General features: G+C 35.9%; 1 protein-coding gene across 1 annotated transcript in view; it reads left to right on the forward strand.

The window, feature by feature from the left end:
* Positions 1-18,488, forward strand: part of PIEZO2 (piezo type mechanosensitive ion channel component 2) — a 383,378-nt gene that overhangs the window by 254,891 nt on the left and 109,999 nt on the right. Inside the window, exon 8 of the mRNA XM_023534183.1 lies at positions 16,193-16,355. Coding sequence (XP_023389951.1) covers positions 16,193-16,355 — 163 coding nt within the window. The remainder of the gene's footprint in view (positions 1-16,192; positions 16,356-18,488) is intronic.

Genomic DNA, 18,488 nt, shown 5'->3' on the forward strand with positions numbered 1-18,488 from the left:
ATGACTATTAATAATTTTAAATTGAGATCTAGCATGTCTCCATTTTTTTTTTATTTTCCAAATTATTCTCTCCTTCTTTTCTATGTAAATTAAATTTTTTATCTCTCTTGCTGAATTATAACAAACTATTTTGTAAATTTATGGTTGTTTTAGGGCATCATTAATTCAAATTTAAGTGATATAATACCACTTGTGCAATATAGGAACTGTTCAATGGTAAACTATAATTTTTCCTTTCCCAACATTTGTGCTATTGTCATACACTTTACTTTACTTTTATATGTTACAAATCCTATACTACACCACTGTTATATTTGTTTAAAAGGAGTCAATCATATTTTGAAGATTTTTAATTAATAAAAAGCAAATTTACTCATTTCTCATGTTCTTTATTATTTTATATATGTCTATATTTTCATCTCTTATTTTTCTTCTGCATAAAAGAATTTTACATATTTTATAGCACGAGTATGTTGGAGATATTTTTGCTGAGTACAGATTTCTAGGGTGACAGCTTTTATTTCACTACTTTAAAGATGTTGCCCCACTTTCTTCTCACTTGTCTCTGACAAGAAATCTGCAATTCTGTTATTGTTCCTTTGTATATAACTCTTTTTTCTTCTGATTGCTTTTAAGATTTTCACACTATCGGTAGACTTGAGTGTGGTATAGTTTTCTTTATTTTTCTTGTCGTCGAGGTTTATTATTTCTTGGAACTGTTTGTATATATTTTTCATCAAATTTGGGATATTTTGGCTATATTTATTCAAATATACATCCTTTTTTGAGTACCCAATAACATATATGTTAGGCCAATTGAAATTGTCCCTCAGCTCACTGATGTTCTGTTAACTTTTTGTTATTCTTTTTTCTCTTTTTGCTATATTTTGTATACTTTTACTCCCATGTCTTTAAGTTTACTAATGTTTTTCCTGTAACATCTAATCTGTTGTTAACATCATCCACTGTATTTTTCTTCTCATACATTACCGTTTTTATTTTTACATCTTTCACATCTTTACTTACTTTTTGTATACATGAAATATAACTGTCTAACTTTAGTTACTGATTTAGCATCTCTATCAAAATTGAGTCGGTTTCAATATTTATTTTTCTCTTTCAGTTGCTTGCATTTTTTTATATCTGGTAATGTTTACTCAGTTGCCAGACATTGTTATTTTTTCCTTGTTAGGTGCTGAATATTTTGTCTTCTGTGTGCTCCACCCAAAGCTCTATGATCATAAGGGTTTTTACTCTGGCTAGTGGGACACACACTCTTCCCTGCCCTGTATGAACACCAGGTTCTAATCCCTTCTGGTGGTTCTTTTGCCAGTCTAGTTTCCTCACATACATGTGGTTCTTTTACCAGTATAGAGTAGTTTCCTCACATACATGCACCGGACTATTCTCTGCAGAGTGTTTAATGATGACTCTCTTTTGGCCTCTAGCCTTCTCTGTGTGTATAGTTCCTTACTCTTATGTACTCTGTCCCCTAAAATTTAGCTACCACAGCATCCCTAAACTCTCCTCAACTGTAAGCTACATGTCTTCAACTCAGAGAACTTGACAGACTTTTCCTGGGTTTCCTCTCTCAGCATTGGGGGAGGAAATTTCAAAACTGGAAACTCTCAGTGCAGTAAGCTTGAGCAGTTTTAGAGATTATCTTCTTTTCTCTCATTCTTCAGAGATTACTGTTCTTCATTACCTGATGTGCAGTATGTACCAAATCATTGTTTCATATATTTTTGATTGGTCTAGTCAGAAGGTTAATCCATTCCCTATCATTCACCTTGACAAGAAACAAATTTCTGTGTAATTATTGGTGCTGATGACAGAACTTCAGAATGTTGTTTATTTCTTCCTATACAATCATCCCAGAACTTTATGTTGACAAACACACAGGAGATAAAAGGAGCCTTTTCTCTATCAGTCACATTTAGGCTCTCCTCATACTCCATATTTAACTAGTGTATCTGTGACTTCATGGATGCAAAGGAGTTGTATAATAATCTGAACATTTCCATGAAAATTCATTGGGCAGAGAAATGTACGTTTTATCACATTCTGGAGGATACAGTTTCTAGTTTCCACATGTAGGTATCAGGAAGAAACTGGCAACTATAACAGTTATAAGCCTAGTCCAGATGTTGGATTTAATCTGTTTATGTAGAATATCTTTTCAAGTGACTTAATGGATTCAATTCCAGTGTTTTCTCTTTTATGAGAAACGGACCTTTTATTGTCAAAAGCAGGTATTTAGGTGCTTGTTTACAAACTATATATTGTTTACTTTTTGAGCTAGGTTTTTACTACTTGTTATTGAAAGGACTGGTTTCACTTAAAAGTGCGGAAGAAATCATACCTGAAGTTAACATTGATGAAAAATGGTTATTGTTACCTTCTTGACCGCTACTAGTCTGAATGATAAAGAAACAGCTCTCACATCCATTGCCATGATTTGTTGGATTTGGAACTGGTTAATGTGACCCTGAAGTCAGTATTTTACTCCTCGAAATCTTTTAATCACATCTGACACTAACATGCATGACATGAAAAAGCAAATCACATTTTTATTTTATTTTTATGATACCATAAATCATAAAAATATTTTAGGGAAAATCAATAATTTACTTATTAGACATTTATTGATGGAAGAGGATTTCTTCAGGAAGATAACTTTGTCCTTCTTTAAAATTACTTTGAGCTGTATTTTCATGATACATGTTATACATTAAAATATGTTTATGAATTCTTAAAAAAGAAAATTTCCAAGAATAATCCATTCAACTTATACTTTTTGTTGGATCATATTACAGGAATATTTCATGAAAAGTTATGGCCATTTCCTACATCATAAACCTTAGAAAGTTAGGACTTTAGCCCAGAAAATGTAGTAACATTTTACCTGGACTTGAAGTGAGAAGATCTGAGTTTTGGTTAGACTTCTGCTGATTATTTCCTATTCTAGATACGTTTGTTTCTTCCTTGAGTAGATTTAGTTTAGCTTTAACTTTTCTTAGAGATGTATTACTTTCCTCTGTGAGAGCATGACTCCATAAATGGATTATCCGGTCTTTTCCCTTAAATTTCTCTGACCTTTCTGGCACTAAATGAATCTCCTTGGTCACTAATTTTTAGAGTTCTCTTTAGTGAGAACTTCCTACAAATTCAAATGCAAGAACAGACAAGCAACTACTCTCTTAGAGAGTGAGATCCCCTCCTGTGGGGTCAGTGAGAAGCTCTTGTGCACTTTAGAGTTAACTCCTGCTGCCTTGCTGCTCAGAAAGTAGTGAGACAAGCCATCATCTCTCATCACCTACCATTCAGAAAAAGCAGTTCTATGGTAGGAAAATCTTGACAGCCATCTTCCTATGGGGTGAACAAGTCAGAGCCAATTTTGTAAAAGCATTTCACCATATTTGAGTAATATTCCCTCAAGAGTGCAGTACTTTTTGATAAAAGGAATAGTATCTTATTTACCTAGGCATTCCTAGCACTAACTATAGTGCCCAACACAGAGTCAGAACTCAGGAAATAAAGGGATGAATTAATACATGTGTCCTGTAATGCAGCTTCCCAATGACTACTGCCCTTTTTTTTAGGGTGCCCTAATACTCTTAGGGTTTTCTTATATCACCACTTACTGCATCTGAGAAATAGGGTGGCATGATTTGAAACCAGTAGACCTGGATTCATAAGCCTCATCACTTACTACCTTTTCAGTCATTTGTGCCTAAAATTTCCATGTATAATGGAAACAATAGCAGACACCCAACAGAGTTGATGTAAGTCATATAACATAGTACCTGATTTGTCGGAGGAACCATTTAGTTGATATTGGTCTCCATCTCTCCCACTTTGTAACTTCATCAGTTATTAACTATGTAGGACTTTAAAATGAAGTATTTAAATCTATGTTTACATTATAGCTACTTAGGGAAAGTTATATTTGTGTGTAGTAGAAATGCCTGCATTAATACTTCTTATTTTGTGCTTCCCAATATGGAAGATTGCATGGCGTATGTGTCGAGCTTGGTCTTGTTGTCATAAGAAGTAGTACAGGAAGAAGCCTGGACAAGTAACTGGTCCTGGAAGTCATAGTCCTGACTCATTTTTCACATTTCTCTCAGAGGTGAAAATGTATGCAGGCAAAGGAAATAGGCCATATATTTAAAACACTCATAGAATATAAATGTTCTCTTATGAATCCTCGATGTGACATCAGAAGAGGTTAGAGTGTCTTCCATAGTTAAATGGAAAGGAATATCCAAATGGCTGCAGCTTGTCCATCAACAATCACAGTTGTGAAGACAGGATACCCTCTCATACCTTCTACCTGGTGCAAAATTATCCTTTGGACAGAACACTTTTATATAAGGCACTATTCTGCACTTGTAGTATAAAGCCAATTACAGAAAATTGGCAAGTAGTTAAGGCATATACGTGCCAAAAAAGACTTCAAAGCCATGATGTAGAGCCCAAGGGACTGAATGCAAAGTTTTTCTAAGCTTATAAAAACAATGTAGTGTAAAACCTGTCAGATTCCAATTTTCCCACACACAAAAAATGTGTCTAAGGGTTTGGCATGGAAATGTATTTAAAGCATAAGTAAGAAACTAATGAAAAAGGATGGTTAAACATTGACTGTGTTTTTCATATGATGCAATGCAAGGGGAAAAACGGAATTGGAAGCCAAAGTAGCAAAAACTCATGTGTAAAAAGCAGTATTATGCTCATATGGATGGGATACCATAAGAAAAAAGAGAATCATGCTGGAAAGATCCCTTGAAGATAGATCCAATCTTGGTCCAGCAAAGATAACCATCTAAATTCAGGAAACATTGCTTTCTGTGAACATCTGATTTCCTTGCCTTTTTGACAGTGTATCCTTGCTTTTGATTATACATAACTAATTCTCTGTGTGTGTGCATACAGACACACACACACACACACACACACACACACACACACACACAAGCAGTTAGATTTGAGGACTTTACTTGTACTGACTGCACCATATTATTTTGGATTTGTAAGAGATTCTGACACTGTCTACGGGTGGTCCTCAAGCTTCCTTGCTGGCCCCACCATTCTCCCTCAGAACCCACTGCATCACCCCATCCCAGGAGTTCAGAGGCACTGGAGCATTCTGCAGGTAAATGTATCAGAAAGATGGAGGTGGAGGATGAGAGCAGGCAAGGTCGTGTAGTTTGAAAAGGTTACCCCAAGAAATCTTATGTTGCCCCCTTAGAAGGAACTTCTTTTTCTCCTTGAGGATTACTGAATTCATAGACTTTCCCCCATCCTAAACTTGGAAAATTATAAAAACAAAGTTAGTGAAGACTGTTAAAATCAAGTCCACCAGAAGCATTAATTCCTGTCTTGTCAGTGTCCTAAACAAGAGTACACATCACCCTTACCTCAATATTTCTTTGTTTAATACAAGAAACTAACACAGATTATGAGTGTATAACAGTACGCATATGCACAACAGAAGAATGCATGTTTTGTAGAAACCAATCTATAATTGTGCATATCCTCAGTGGCCCTCTTCTTTCTTTGATCACATTACCAAGATGAAAAATAGATTTTTCTTGGTGAATAACCTAATATTAATAACACAATTGGAAATTTTACACACACTTCCTACCACCTCACCCAAACTCTCCCAACCTGTGCCAAATATCACCACCCCTAAAGAGACCCAGTTTATCTTAAGAAGGTCGTGGTTCTATTCCATCTTAAAAAGGACGTTTATATATTCTTGTTTGCCAGCAACATCAGTATGATATTATAAAAAGGGCCATGACCTTGCCTAAACCAAGTTCATGCTGTACTTAATAATAATAATAATGGTAGGAGTCACCAGAATTTCTTGAGCAGCTATTATGTGCCACGTTCTGTGGTGTTGCTTTATATGCATCATATCATATAGCTCATTACCTCAATCTAGTCATTATCAAAGTAGTGGAATTACCCATGGATTGACAGCAGTTTTCAAGAGTTTTTCTTCCTATATCTAGCTCGTTTTTTCAGTGTAGTAAGTGACCTCGAGCAAGTCATATTGGGCCAGAAAAAAAGGGGTGAGGGCACTGGGTGGAAATATGAATGGAGGTATAGAGATCAGTAATTGCTAAGATATTTTTCAGCTCAAAAACATTTGTGATTCAAAATATGTCTCCAAGCCCTAAAATAAGTGAGTCATTAGGCTTCAGATTGGTTGCTGACATGGTAGCAGCTTTATTACTCACTATTAAGATTTAGCATTATAAATTCTAGTAACAATCAGTCAAGAGGGAAAAAGTTAGTATAACTCAGAACTTTAAAATTTTCTATATAATGAGGGGAGTGATTCCAGAGAGTAATTAAGTCTAGATGAGAGTCATTTTATTCCATTTTGTGGGAATTTGTTAATGTAATCCAGTAACTGGGAGAATCTTACAAAGTGTTAATGAAACCATAAATTTTATTTTATAGTCAAATGGGAAGAAAATCGAAGCAAAAATGATATTAGCTTATTATGACTCATTTATATCAGTTTCCAACAGTGGCATTCATTATGGTATCAGAGAAAGCAAATGTTTTTTCATAAAGGAAATTAATATAAAAGCTTTGCTTGGACTTTTGTAATGGAGCATTTGTTAAGACATTGCTCATCAGAAATGGGATTTAGTGAGAATTACTAGGAATATAAATGATCAATGTAAGAACATAGTTAGGAGTTTTACTGTGTAATTTTGTCACAGGCATATTGCCAACATAACATTATGTACATTTTTAAATGAAATGATGATGTAAAGAAAGCTGGAAAAATATAGAACAGGTATCTGGAAAGTTTCTCTGTCTTTATAGAAAGGTCTGTTTTATATTGGACAATAAACACTCTTCAGTGGCTTCTTGCTCAATATTCTAAATTTGGAACATCTATTTCTCATCCTGTGTCTTCCATCTCCTTAGTAAAGAGACCAAGGTCATTTGTGAAGCCTTTATCCTAGGAGAGTCAATGATAATGTGCTTGTAAAATTGAAAAAAAAATAGAGGAAGGTATGAAAAGAGGGAACTGGGTACTTCTTGCTCAAGTGAGAAGGAAAGGTCTTTCTCATGCAACTGTTCCAGGCACTCTGCCTTTTATCAGCAGCTTGGCTTCATGAGATGGAAGGACTTTGGAATTTAAACAGGCCTGGTTCCCATTTGACCTGGCTCACTCACTGTGAGACTGTTAGTATTTCAGTTCTTGGAGTTTTGGGTTCTTCATCCTGTAATTGGTTGAATACCTGCCTCATGGAATCAATGAGGTGCTAAAACAGGCTGTGGGTATAAAGTACTGGGCATCTGATAGGACTCAGTCACTGTTTGTTGCCTTCTCTCAAGAAGCTCCCATGACCCTGTGAAAAAGTATGAAAGGCTCCTACTTTATATAGTGGGGCTGGGTTAATCATTATAATAGTTGAGGTTCACAGAACACTTACTAGCATCAGGTTCTAATTAATTTATTGAATATTCCCAGCAACTTTATAAGGTAAGTTCTAGTATACCCATTTTAAAGAAAGCTGAGTTGTAGATTAGTTAAGTGATTTACATCGTCACATTACAGGAGTGGCAAAGCCAGAGTTTGAATTCAAATCTAACCCTGAAGTCCATACTCTGAATCACACCCCTGTACCACTTTCCTACTGAGCAGAAAGGTAATGAGCTCTGTGAAAAAGCAACAAAAACAAGGATTAGAGAGGGATATTAGTCAGGGCCGAGGATATGTTTACAGAGGATCTTTGGTTTAGGGAAAGAGTAAACTAATGAGTTCTCCAAATAAAAGACTTGTAGATACATTTTTGTAAACAGTCTTGAAGTTCCAAATGGAGGCGAGAAAGCATATTTAGCCTGAGCTGAGGAGAAAAGAGAAGGGGTCTCTCCAGAGATCTGAGAATCCTGATGAGCCTGGTCTGAGTCTGAGGGTAGAAATGGACTGAAACAGTAAGACTGACTCTTGAAGCCTCTATGAGATGATGTCTTTACAACTTGCTTCATTTGTGTACAATTCGTAATGTAGAGTTGCTCATTCTTGTAGTAAACATAGTCATGGATAAGCTATTCTCAACTCTGATTGTCCATAAGAACCCACAGGGGAGCTTTATAAATAAATGTCTTGCCACCTTTAGTCTTAACCAAAGAGATTTCAGATGGTCTCAGGTTGGGCCAGGTAATAGTTCTTTAAAAGATCCTCAGGTGACTCCAAACAGAGAGAAAGGAGGCTACAGTTGCCACAGTGGGTTCAAAAGACCAAAGATGAAGAAGCACAAGAAAAAGAGATCCCAGAGGCTCAGGACCCTATTTCATCCTTGTACTACTCCTTACGCATCCAAGGGTGTTTGTTTCCCTGGATAGTGTTCACCGAGCTCTCAGCCATTTACCAAGTGCCAGTTTTATGATTACTGCCACATCCTCATGCCACTGTACCCCTCGAGTGTTGCCACATCCCTGACAAGCAGAGTCACAGTTTCCCATTCTGGGCTGAAATTTCTCCTGCAGACGAGTCTGTCAACAGCTGTCAGCAAGCCAGTTCTAAAGAAAATGCCTCCTTCATCCCTCCAACTCTCCAGGGTTATAAAGTTGGCTCATTAGAGCAGGCAGTATGCTGAAATCACTACCACCCCCCTACACACACACACACCTGGGGAGGTGGGAGACAGACATCCCAGGAGGAAATGTCAAGTCCTCTAGCCAGGGAAGCTGCCCATCAGTGTCTTTCAAATTTTGGTATATATAGGGATTACCTGAGGTATTGATCTAAAAATATGCTCATCCTTGGGTCCTACCTGACTTGAGAGTCCAGAATTTTCAGAGTGTGGCCCTTGGAATTGACATTTTAGCAAGTTCTCCAGGTATACAAGAAACCACAAAGGGAAGCACTTCACATCACATTATCATGGACAGGTGAGCCCATCATTTATTCCATGTAAAGGGAATTGATAGAATCACAGCTTTAAATTCTTTGGTCCTTCCTTCTTTTTTGCTCATCATTCAACAAATATTATTACAGTTGGCCCTCTGTAGTCTCAGGTTCTGAGGTTGGTTGAATCTGTGGATGCAGAACCCATACAGATACAGAGAGTTGATTAAGAGACTTGAGCATACAAGAATTTTGATATCTGTAACCAGTCCCCCAGAGGTACTGAGGCATGACTGTATTAAGCATCTACTATCTCTGTCCTTGTTGAAGGAAGCAAAATACCTCTGCTGTCTTCACAGGGTCAGTTTGATCTATAGTCAAATGTTTTATCAGCCACTTACTAGGAGCTATGTGTATTAGGTAAATTATCCTCCTTATGAATGAGTATCCTTCTCTCTAAAATCAGTACAATGATAGTATCCACCCCATGAGTCACAGACAGTAGCTCTATGAGAGCCTCAATAAAAATAAACACCTGCATTGCTATTCTTAGTACCTTGTCTGCATGTAAGAGTCTTTGTATTCTTCCTTCCTTTCAACTCTAATGAGAAATTGGAAATTAGAAATGTTCTAAGTTGATTGATAATGTTTCCAACTCCACTTAATTGTATCTGTTCAGCATTGTTTTAGACTAGCATTGAGCTGTCAAACTTTAGTGGCATAAGAATTACTAGAGTCGGAGACTGAAGGACAAGTTTTAAAAATGCTTACCCCTGGGCTTCTCTCAGACAAAGGAACAGAGAGTACCTGGATCTAGGATCTGGGATCTGGAACCTGGCATTTAGTAGCTTCTCCAGGAGATCAAAACATCCCACTCTGTGTGATGCAGAAAAAGCATACATTTTAAATCCTGTTCTTAAGTTCAGGGATCACTGAGGTGACGTACTATACACATGCAAGTATGAAACTAATATCCATCAAATAAGATAAGGCATGTGAAGTAACTTAGGCTGAAAATCATAAATGACCATAAAAATGCAAGAGAGCGTTCAACCCTTGAGGTATGTGAGGAGTGAAAAACAGAGAAGAGACCGATGTCGACACTAAGTGCTGTGAAACATCTTTGTGGAAACTGCGAGCAGCTTGAACCAGGAGTAAAGATTGTTAGGGAGAGAGGAGGACATTTTAAGTGAGAGAGAAAGGTGTAAGCAACAGTGGGAAGATGGCTCTGAACTAAAATTTGGGGGCAGTGACAGTGCTTCAGACCAGAACATGGGTTCATTTGAGGAAGCAAAGAGGAGATGGTTGGACTGAACCACGGAAAGCCAGATCGAAAATTAGTGATCCTGAAAGACAAATTCACCTGTGCACTCCAGCCTCTGCCATTTATTTCAGCATCCATTGAACTCGTGAAAGCACCAAGGAGCATCCACCAGAACACAGAAGACACAGCACCTTGGCAGTCATAGGGATGAGACAGAGCTTTCAGCCTTCGATATTAAGGGAAGAGAATGTGTTGTACTTTGATACTTTGATACTTTTATGGATGCTCAGACTGCTGATGATAGAATTTCTCTGAACACATGACCCAGTATTGTCACCTGCATGGTCATAATACTGGTATGCATTTGCTAGTAAGAAGAATTACAGTTTACCACATGACATCAAGGATCCTCTTTGGGCATCAACATCTCACAGTCTGAAGTAATTCCATGATCCACCTAGAACTCTGAGAATTTTACATTCAGTTCACAGTATTTTTGACATCATTTAGGAAACAGTGGAAAGAAAACTTGACTCATTTAATTGAAGAGAGTAGTCACAATGCACCAAAACTACCAATTATTTTGTTAAAATAAGAATTTCTATAGGACAGCAGCTTAATTTCTCATTTTGATGAATGTATTGTCCAATACCCAGTTTAGTTAGAAGGCACCCAAATTCTAACAACTTCAAATTGGAAAGCTTGGTAAAATTTTCCATTATTAGCAAACTTTTATGAAGGTGGGAAAATTTATATTAAGTAATATAAATTTGACATCCTGTCTCAAACCATTGAAGTTTGAAGTTCAGTGACATATGACTACAAGACTGATTTTACTTTAATTAAAAGTCATCATGCTATTTAGAGTTTTCTCAAGTTTATTCATTGCAAAGCTTGCCTTGGGGCACATATTTTATGACCTTTTTGTGCCTTTTGCTTTTAAATCTCTTTACAAAATAACCTGCCCATGAGATTTAATTGTTTTGTTGTTGTCGTTGTTGTTGTTGTTCTTTTGTTTTTTGCATAGGATTTTTTTTACCATAAATTATTTTTTCTATTATTAAATTTAAAAATAGTTTAAAATACTCAAATGTAAGTTAAATGCTTTATTCAATTCAATGTATAAAGAAGCCCCTTAAAATTTTAGCTCCCTAAGTGGAAGTAGGTTTAGAGTTTTTATGGAGCAGAGAGAAGAGAGGGGTACATCACTGAAGTCTTGTTCAAGGTTGCAATTGTCTTTATCTATAACATTGCAAAACTTGTAGTTGAAATTGTTGGAAGATGATGTCAGTTTTTCAAGTTCTTATCTCAAAATGGTTGATGCGATCACATTTTGGCAATTCTCAGAGTATTTCTTTTGAAAATATCCTTGTAAGCTTTGTATGGGAGGGGATAACAAAGAAAAATAAATAAATAGGGGAGAGAAGAAAAGGAAAGGAGGCAAATGTTGGTTTAAGTAAGGAAAATGGGTCAGTTTTAATTTTTTTAAACATCAAAACATAGGCAAAATGCATAAAAAGAAGTGCTAGGTCTGTTTTGTATATAGTGTAAAAGCTTTTAATCAAAACTATTTGTATCAATTATAGAAGTAAAAACAATTAAGATATGAACAAAGTAAAAACAATTAAGATATGAACAAGGACATGAACAAAGAAGGAAAACAAATGTAGCAGAGAATAGAATATATTTTAATATTCTTTAAAATTATAGTGGTAATGTATGCTCATTGGATAAAGTCTAAATCCTCTAACTTTTTCCTATTTGTAATTCAGTTCTTTTCTAACAGAGATAACTGAGGCCAATAATAAGTATTCTTCCAAAGATTTTCCCTATATATTTACACACACATAAAATATATGCATAAGTCAGAGTAAGGTTGGGAGAATGAATCTTAAGTGCATATTTCTAAGTAAAAAAGGCAGACTGAAAAGGCTACATACTATATGATTCCACTTAAATGACATTCGAAATAGCCAAAACTATAGAGATGGTAAATATATCATTGGTTTCCAGACATTTTGTTGGAAGGGTGGTAGAAGGTTGAATAGGTGAAGCATGGGAAAAATTTTAAGGTGATGAAATTATTCTTTGTGATACTGTAGTGGTAGGCACATGGCACTATACATTTGTTAAAATCAATTGAACTTTATATAGCATAAAGAGTGAACCTTAAGGTATGCAATTTAAAAATAATCATTTAGGAGGTCGGAAGATCACATCATGGAATTCAGATGTAACAAAAGAATCTAACTGTATTACAAATGTGTGATATAACTTCACTGAAGGAGCTAGGGATAAAAATACTGACTTAAGTAACTTTGGAAATGAGTAGAGGTTGTAAGACTAAAGATAGAGAATTGTACATAAGCGCTATGCTCTAGTCGATAAAGTTATTTCCCTTGGAGGTACATGTTAACAATTCTGAGATCACTATGTACTGGGATGAAACAAATAACTAAATGGACAGCAGATGGGGGAGCCAATTTTCTCACTGTTTGAGCGGAAGTTTACAGATAAGCAAGGGATGAAGGTAGAACCATTTGATAACAAATTAGAGTTGGAGACAAAAGCATGAACTCACATGTACCTTAATATAGTACAGATGGTTATGTATAGAAATATGTACAGATATGTGCATATGCATGGGTAAGTTTGCGCACATACAGTTCCTTACTCTGTCAGCTGAGAGGCCATAGAAATAGTGACACCATAGTGTCCGAATCTTGGTTTCTAATAAAAGGAACAAGTACTCCTTGGAGAAATGGCTGACTCTAAGCTTCGGTTAGAGAATATACAAAATGAGCTTGGGGCATCTTTTAGTGCCAGAAAATAATACAAAATGTTGGGACTTGTCATAGGAGCACAAGAGCAAACCGAAAGAGCTCCCAGTGGTCAAAGCTGGAACTATTTGAGCAACAAGGTATAAAATACATATCCATGAGTCCATATCCACATAGATATAATTAAATAATTTAATAAATAAATGGGAAGAAGAGACAATTCTTCTATATGGAAGAATTCCAAATAAGTTATGCTGATTTTGATCCCTTGAGGATGTGGGGCATAACATCCCACCCCTTGAGCATAGGCTATACATAGTAACTTTCTTCCAAAGTGTAAAGTGTGGAAGGGAGGAGAAGAGTAATTTTACAGATAAACCTAAAAAAACTACTTCAGCCAGGCGCTCAAAGTTAACATCCTTAGCAATAAGTCATGTCGAAAGCACGTATCCTTGATATAATGTGATGAGAATGGCACTTCACCTCCGTGGTCTTCCTCCCAAAATTCATTAACTCCTGTTAATCAAGAGTAAACAAACAAACACATCAGAATTAAGGAATATGCTACAGAAGACCTGATCAGTACTCAAAACTGTCAAAGTCATCAAAAACAAGAAAAGTCTGAGAAGTTATCTCAGTCTAGAGGAGCTTAAGGAGACATGATGGCTAATTGTGATGCTATACTCTGAATGAGATTCCAACACAGAAAAAGGACCGTAAGTAAAACTAAGGAAATCTTAATAAAATGTGGACTTTGGTTAAAAGTAATGAATCGATATTGGTTCATTAATGGTTGCAAATGTACTATACTAATGTAAGAAGTTAACAATAGAAAAAACTGGGTATCGGGAATTCCCTGTACAACCTTTGCAACTTTTCTGTAAATCTAAAATTATTCTAAAATTTAACACATATTTAAAAATATAGGTTGGAATGTTTTCTATGACAAGTATATACGTATATATATCTTTATTATATTAGTGGCTGCTTAGTAGCCCATAATACACATGAATATCCCATAACTTATTTAGACATTCCCCATCATGGTCATTTAGAATTTTAGTACTTTGTACTATTGCTGTTCGTGCTGAATAAACATCCTTAAATATATATGTATAAAGCTGGGGTAACAATACTTATATCAAATAAAATAGACTTTAAAACAAAGGGTGTAATAAGAGACAAGGAAGGACATTTCATAATGATGGAGGGATTAATCCAACAAAAGGACATAACCTTTGTAATCATTTATGCATCCAACATAGGATTACCTAAATATATAAAACAAATATTGATGGACGTTAAAGGAGAGAGCGACATTAACACATAGTAGGGGACGTTAATAACCCATTGACACCAGTGGACAGATCTTCAAGACAGAAAATCAATAGAGAAACAGCAGCCTTAAATGACACGTTGGACCAGATTAATTTAATTGATATTTTTAGAACATTTCACCCAAAGCAGCAAAATAAGCAGTCTTTTCAAGTGCGCATGGGACATTTTTCAAGATAGACTGCACGTTAGGCCACAAAACAAGTTTCAGTAAATTTAAGAAGATTGAAATTATAGTCTCCAACTCTAATTTGTTATCAAGTGTCTTCTTCAACCACAATGATATGAAACTAGAAATTAATTACAAGAAAAAAAAACTAAAAATCACACAAACACATGGAGGCTAAATAACATGCTACTAAACAATGAATGGATTAATAATGAGATCGAAGAAGAAATCAAAAGATACCTTGAGACAAATGAAAATGAAAACAAAATGTTCCAAAATCTATGGGACACAGCAAAAGCAGTCCTAAGAGAAAAATTTATAGCAATACAGGCCTACCTCAAGAAACAAGAAAAATCTCAAGGATATAAAGTCTTTTAGGACAGTTCACAAACCACTGCAGAAATTACTACTAACTTTCTAATGGGGCAAAACAGGTATTTTAAAACTAAGGATTTACGAGGATATTTCTAATGTATATGCCAGGTATGGGGTGAGAAGAGTGAGGACTTGGTAGCTGAAACATATTGCTTATATTAATCCAGAGACCATCCAGCTCATCTAATTCTAAAATTTTACATTTTAATCTAGGACTATAAAACAATTTTCAAAATGTTCCACCATTCTAAGTGGTACATAATTCTTTTGTTATCAGGAATTTTTTCTTTCTAACACTAATTATAAAAATCTACCTGGATGTAGAAGCAAAGATCTATATACTAAGACTAAGTTTTAGTATAATTTTTTAATAAAATTAAAGTTTAATTTCTATTTAGCTTACTTTAAAATTTGTGTTTAAAACTTCACCAATACTGTACTTGTCTTATGATAGAAAACAGTAATAGCCCTGAGAGATTTTACAGGTGAGGGACATATAGTCTTGCAAGATCTTACAACTGAATTAAGAATGTTAACATAAAAACTAAAGGAAGTTCACATGTAGAAGATGCAAAGGGTAGATAGATATGAGACTCGCTTAACAAGTAAAAGTTTTAATCATTTAGTAGAGTCTTTTCTTAGAAAAAACTCATATAAAATGAATTTCTAAATGAATCAAATCTTACATAATCTCTCATTCTATAATTAGATACTTTCTGATTATACAGTAGAAATCAACATAAAAATGAAGAAGCCTCATAAAATTATATTTCAAAGTAAATAATCAATTATAAAGCTTTAAAAAAATGAAGTGCTGATAAATAAAAATCGACAGAAGTATACCTAACAGAAACTCTGGTATACAATATCTAGTTTTTATGGCTGAATCATAGAACTGTGTCCAATTTCAAAATTTTCCCAATAGTATCAAAACTAACTGAATAGCTAATGCTCAGTCCTACTAAAGACTAAATATGTGCTCATTTAGCTAGATTTAGTATCGTGTAACTACTTACTTGACATTTTAATAAAATATGGTTTTAATAGGGCTGATTGACAATTAAAACATACATTTTTAATAGGTGTGCAAGGATTTAGTATTAGCTAGATTTTTGAACCAATATAAAGATTATCTGGCTAATGTCATCAATTTTATACACTAATACACATATATATGATTTAAGGATATATATTATATTTTACAATAATATAATATATACTATATTATGTTATAATATAATATAAGAGTCATGAAATATCTAGAATAGAATGGTTTAACCCAGGAATAGCTTATAAACGTATTAAAAACAAGATTTTTTTTCTGTGTTAGGGACACAGATATTTATTACATCTTTTTAATATTTTTATTTGTTTTTAAACAGGTTGTTTGGTATAAAATCAGTAATTCAAACAGACTGTTCCAGCACATGGAAGATCATAGCAAACCCAGACCTCTCATGGTACCACCACGCCAACCCCATCCTCCTGCTGGTGATGTACTACACCCTGGCAACTCTGATCCGCATTTGGCTGCAAGAGCCCCTTGTAAGGATAAAAAGGTTTTTATGATGTTGTCTGCAAAGTAACCTGGAAGCTCCAGGTGAAATTGTTTATTCCTATTAACTGCTGACTAAGCAACACTATATCCCAAAATAACTGTTGTGCTCTGCTTATAGTGTTTTGATTCTACAAAGAGTACTAAGTAAATACAAATACTATCAGAACAAAGACTCGCTTCCCTTTGGTAATATCAACATGTGCTGCTAAAAATGGTAGGTGGTGAGGAGAATGAAAGACTCACTTTTGTTGAGCACTTACTATGGGCCAGGCCATATGCTAGGCTGTTTACATTTATTATCTAATTCGATCCACTAAGTAAGTCTGAAGAAAAGGCTTAGAGATGTAAAGTGGTCTGAAATCTTAGAGATGAGGAAAATGAGGTTAGAGATGTCAAGGGGTCTGAAATCACACACATACTGAACTGTAGAAATCAGGTTCAAACTAATGTTTGAAAACAAAGCTAGGGTCTCAGTGACTACATACCCTGTTATCGCGGTGGTTGGAGTTTTTGAAATCTTTTCAGACCTCTAACCTCTGAAGGCATGACAGGACCTAAATAACTATAAGTTCAGTTGTAAGGTAGCATATTATTACGTGAGTGTAAACAGGGTTGTCACACCTTTTATTCACCACTTGCCAGGGGAGTTCACAGGTCAGCAGCAGGTTCTGTTGAGCACAGCTGGACGGAAGTCTGCAATCAGTCACAACTCCTCTTGAACCACTTCTAGCTCGGAGCCTTGATGCAATTGCTTACTTTCCCCTTTCCTGTCTTCACACCCACAGTCTAATTCACTCAGTTAGTCAACAAATATTTGTTGAAAGCCAACTGTCTTAGACACTAACCTGGGATCTTGAAATAGAGCACTGACTTATAGGCAAGGCTCCTACTTGGAGGAACTGTACATTCTATAAGAGAAAAAGAGTCCAAAAGAAGTAAACAAGCTCTGAGTCAGATAGTACAATGAAACTCAGTGAGATGCATGTGTCTGTCCATCCCCAGCCAAAGTGCTCCCTGCAGAAATGGGGCTCTGTCCTGTCCTGTGTGAAACCGCTTCCCCATTGTGCAGACAGGCCTGGGGGATGAGGGCTGCAGAAGCCATCCTTATTCACAGGGTTCTCACATATCGTCTTTCTTTGGGGCTCACTGATGGCAGTTGCATAGTAACAGAATGCTTCATGGGTCATAAGGACTCCAAATCACCAGCTACATGCTCCTCCAATTCTCTTCTGAAATTGGAGTGTGCCAGTAAAATTCTTTCAAGTGTTTGTTGTGTTTGCTTCCTCCACAAAAACTCCTATGGCTATGGGAACTATTTCTGAACAATGTTTTGCAAATAATGGAAATTGCTTTAAGACATTCAAGTTTACAAGAGGTCCTGCTACCCTTAGCTTTCTCTGTGATATCTCAGGCAGTCTCACAGAATGGCGGGAACTTGTGTACCATCGCTGTCATAAAGGTGAAAGCTGCTATAGCTCCTTAGGCCTATGAAATATTTGGCTTCCTTAGCTATAGGTTGTCTGGGGATGAAGGAAGGCAGACAGCTAGGAAGATAATCTAAGTTCAGACCGCACAGTTAACAGCGGTATTACAAATTGCAGTGTCTGGAGGCGTGGGGAGAGCCAGAATGTAATGAGTACTAGTGTCAACATTTCAGATGGTCTGTGTTTTAAATGGGTTAGGACGCAGGACTTTCTCATTGAGGCAATGATGGAAGGCAGGTGGCTGATTATATCATGCTTCCAGATGACCTGGTACATTTCATGAAAAATGCCAGCCTACAAATGAGGTAAAAGTCTACAATACATGTTTGAAAAAGAAAAAGTAGCAGGTGTCCGGAGTGAAATGTTATAATATATGGGCTCCCACCTGGCAAGTGTGAGTTCCCACCAAAACATCCGAGTGTTCCCATGGGTGCTGTATGCTGGCACAACGGAATCCAGAAATTGGCCAATAAGACTATGTCTCCTCCCTCTGCTCCAGTATCAATGGTGTGTTAACACCCTTTTTATTGGGCCATCTTTTTTGGAAAACCAAACTAAATCACCCAACTGCATTCTGTTTCTTACACCCTCTCTTAAACATCTCTCCCGGACCAACTGTCTAATTTCAATGTCTCA

The sequence above is a fragment of the Pteropus vampyrus genome, unplaced genomic scaffold (genome assembly GCF_000151845.1).
Source record: "Pteropus vampyrus isolate Shadow unplaced genomic scaffold, Pvam_2.0 Scaffold122, whole genome shotgun sequence".
Taxonomy (NCBI): domain Eukaryota; kingdom Metazoa; phylum Chordata; class Mammalia; order Chiroptera; family Pteropodidae; genus Pteropus; species Pteropus vampyrus.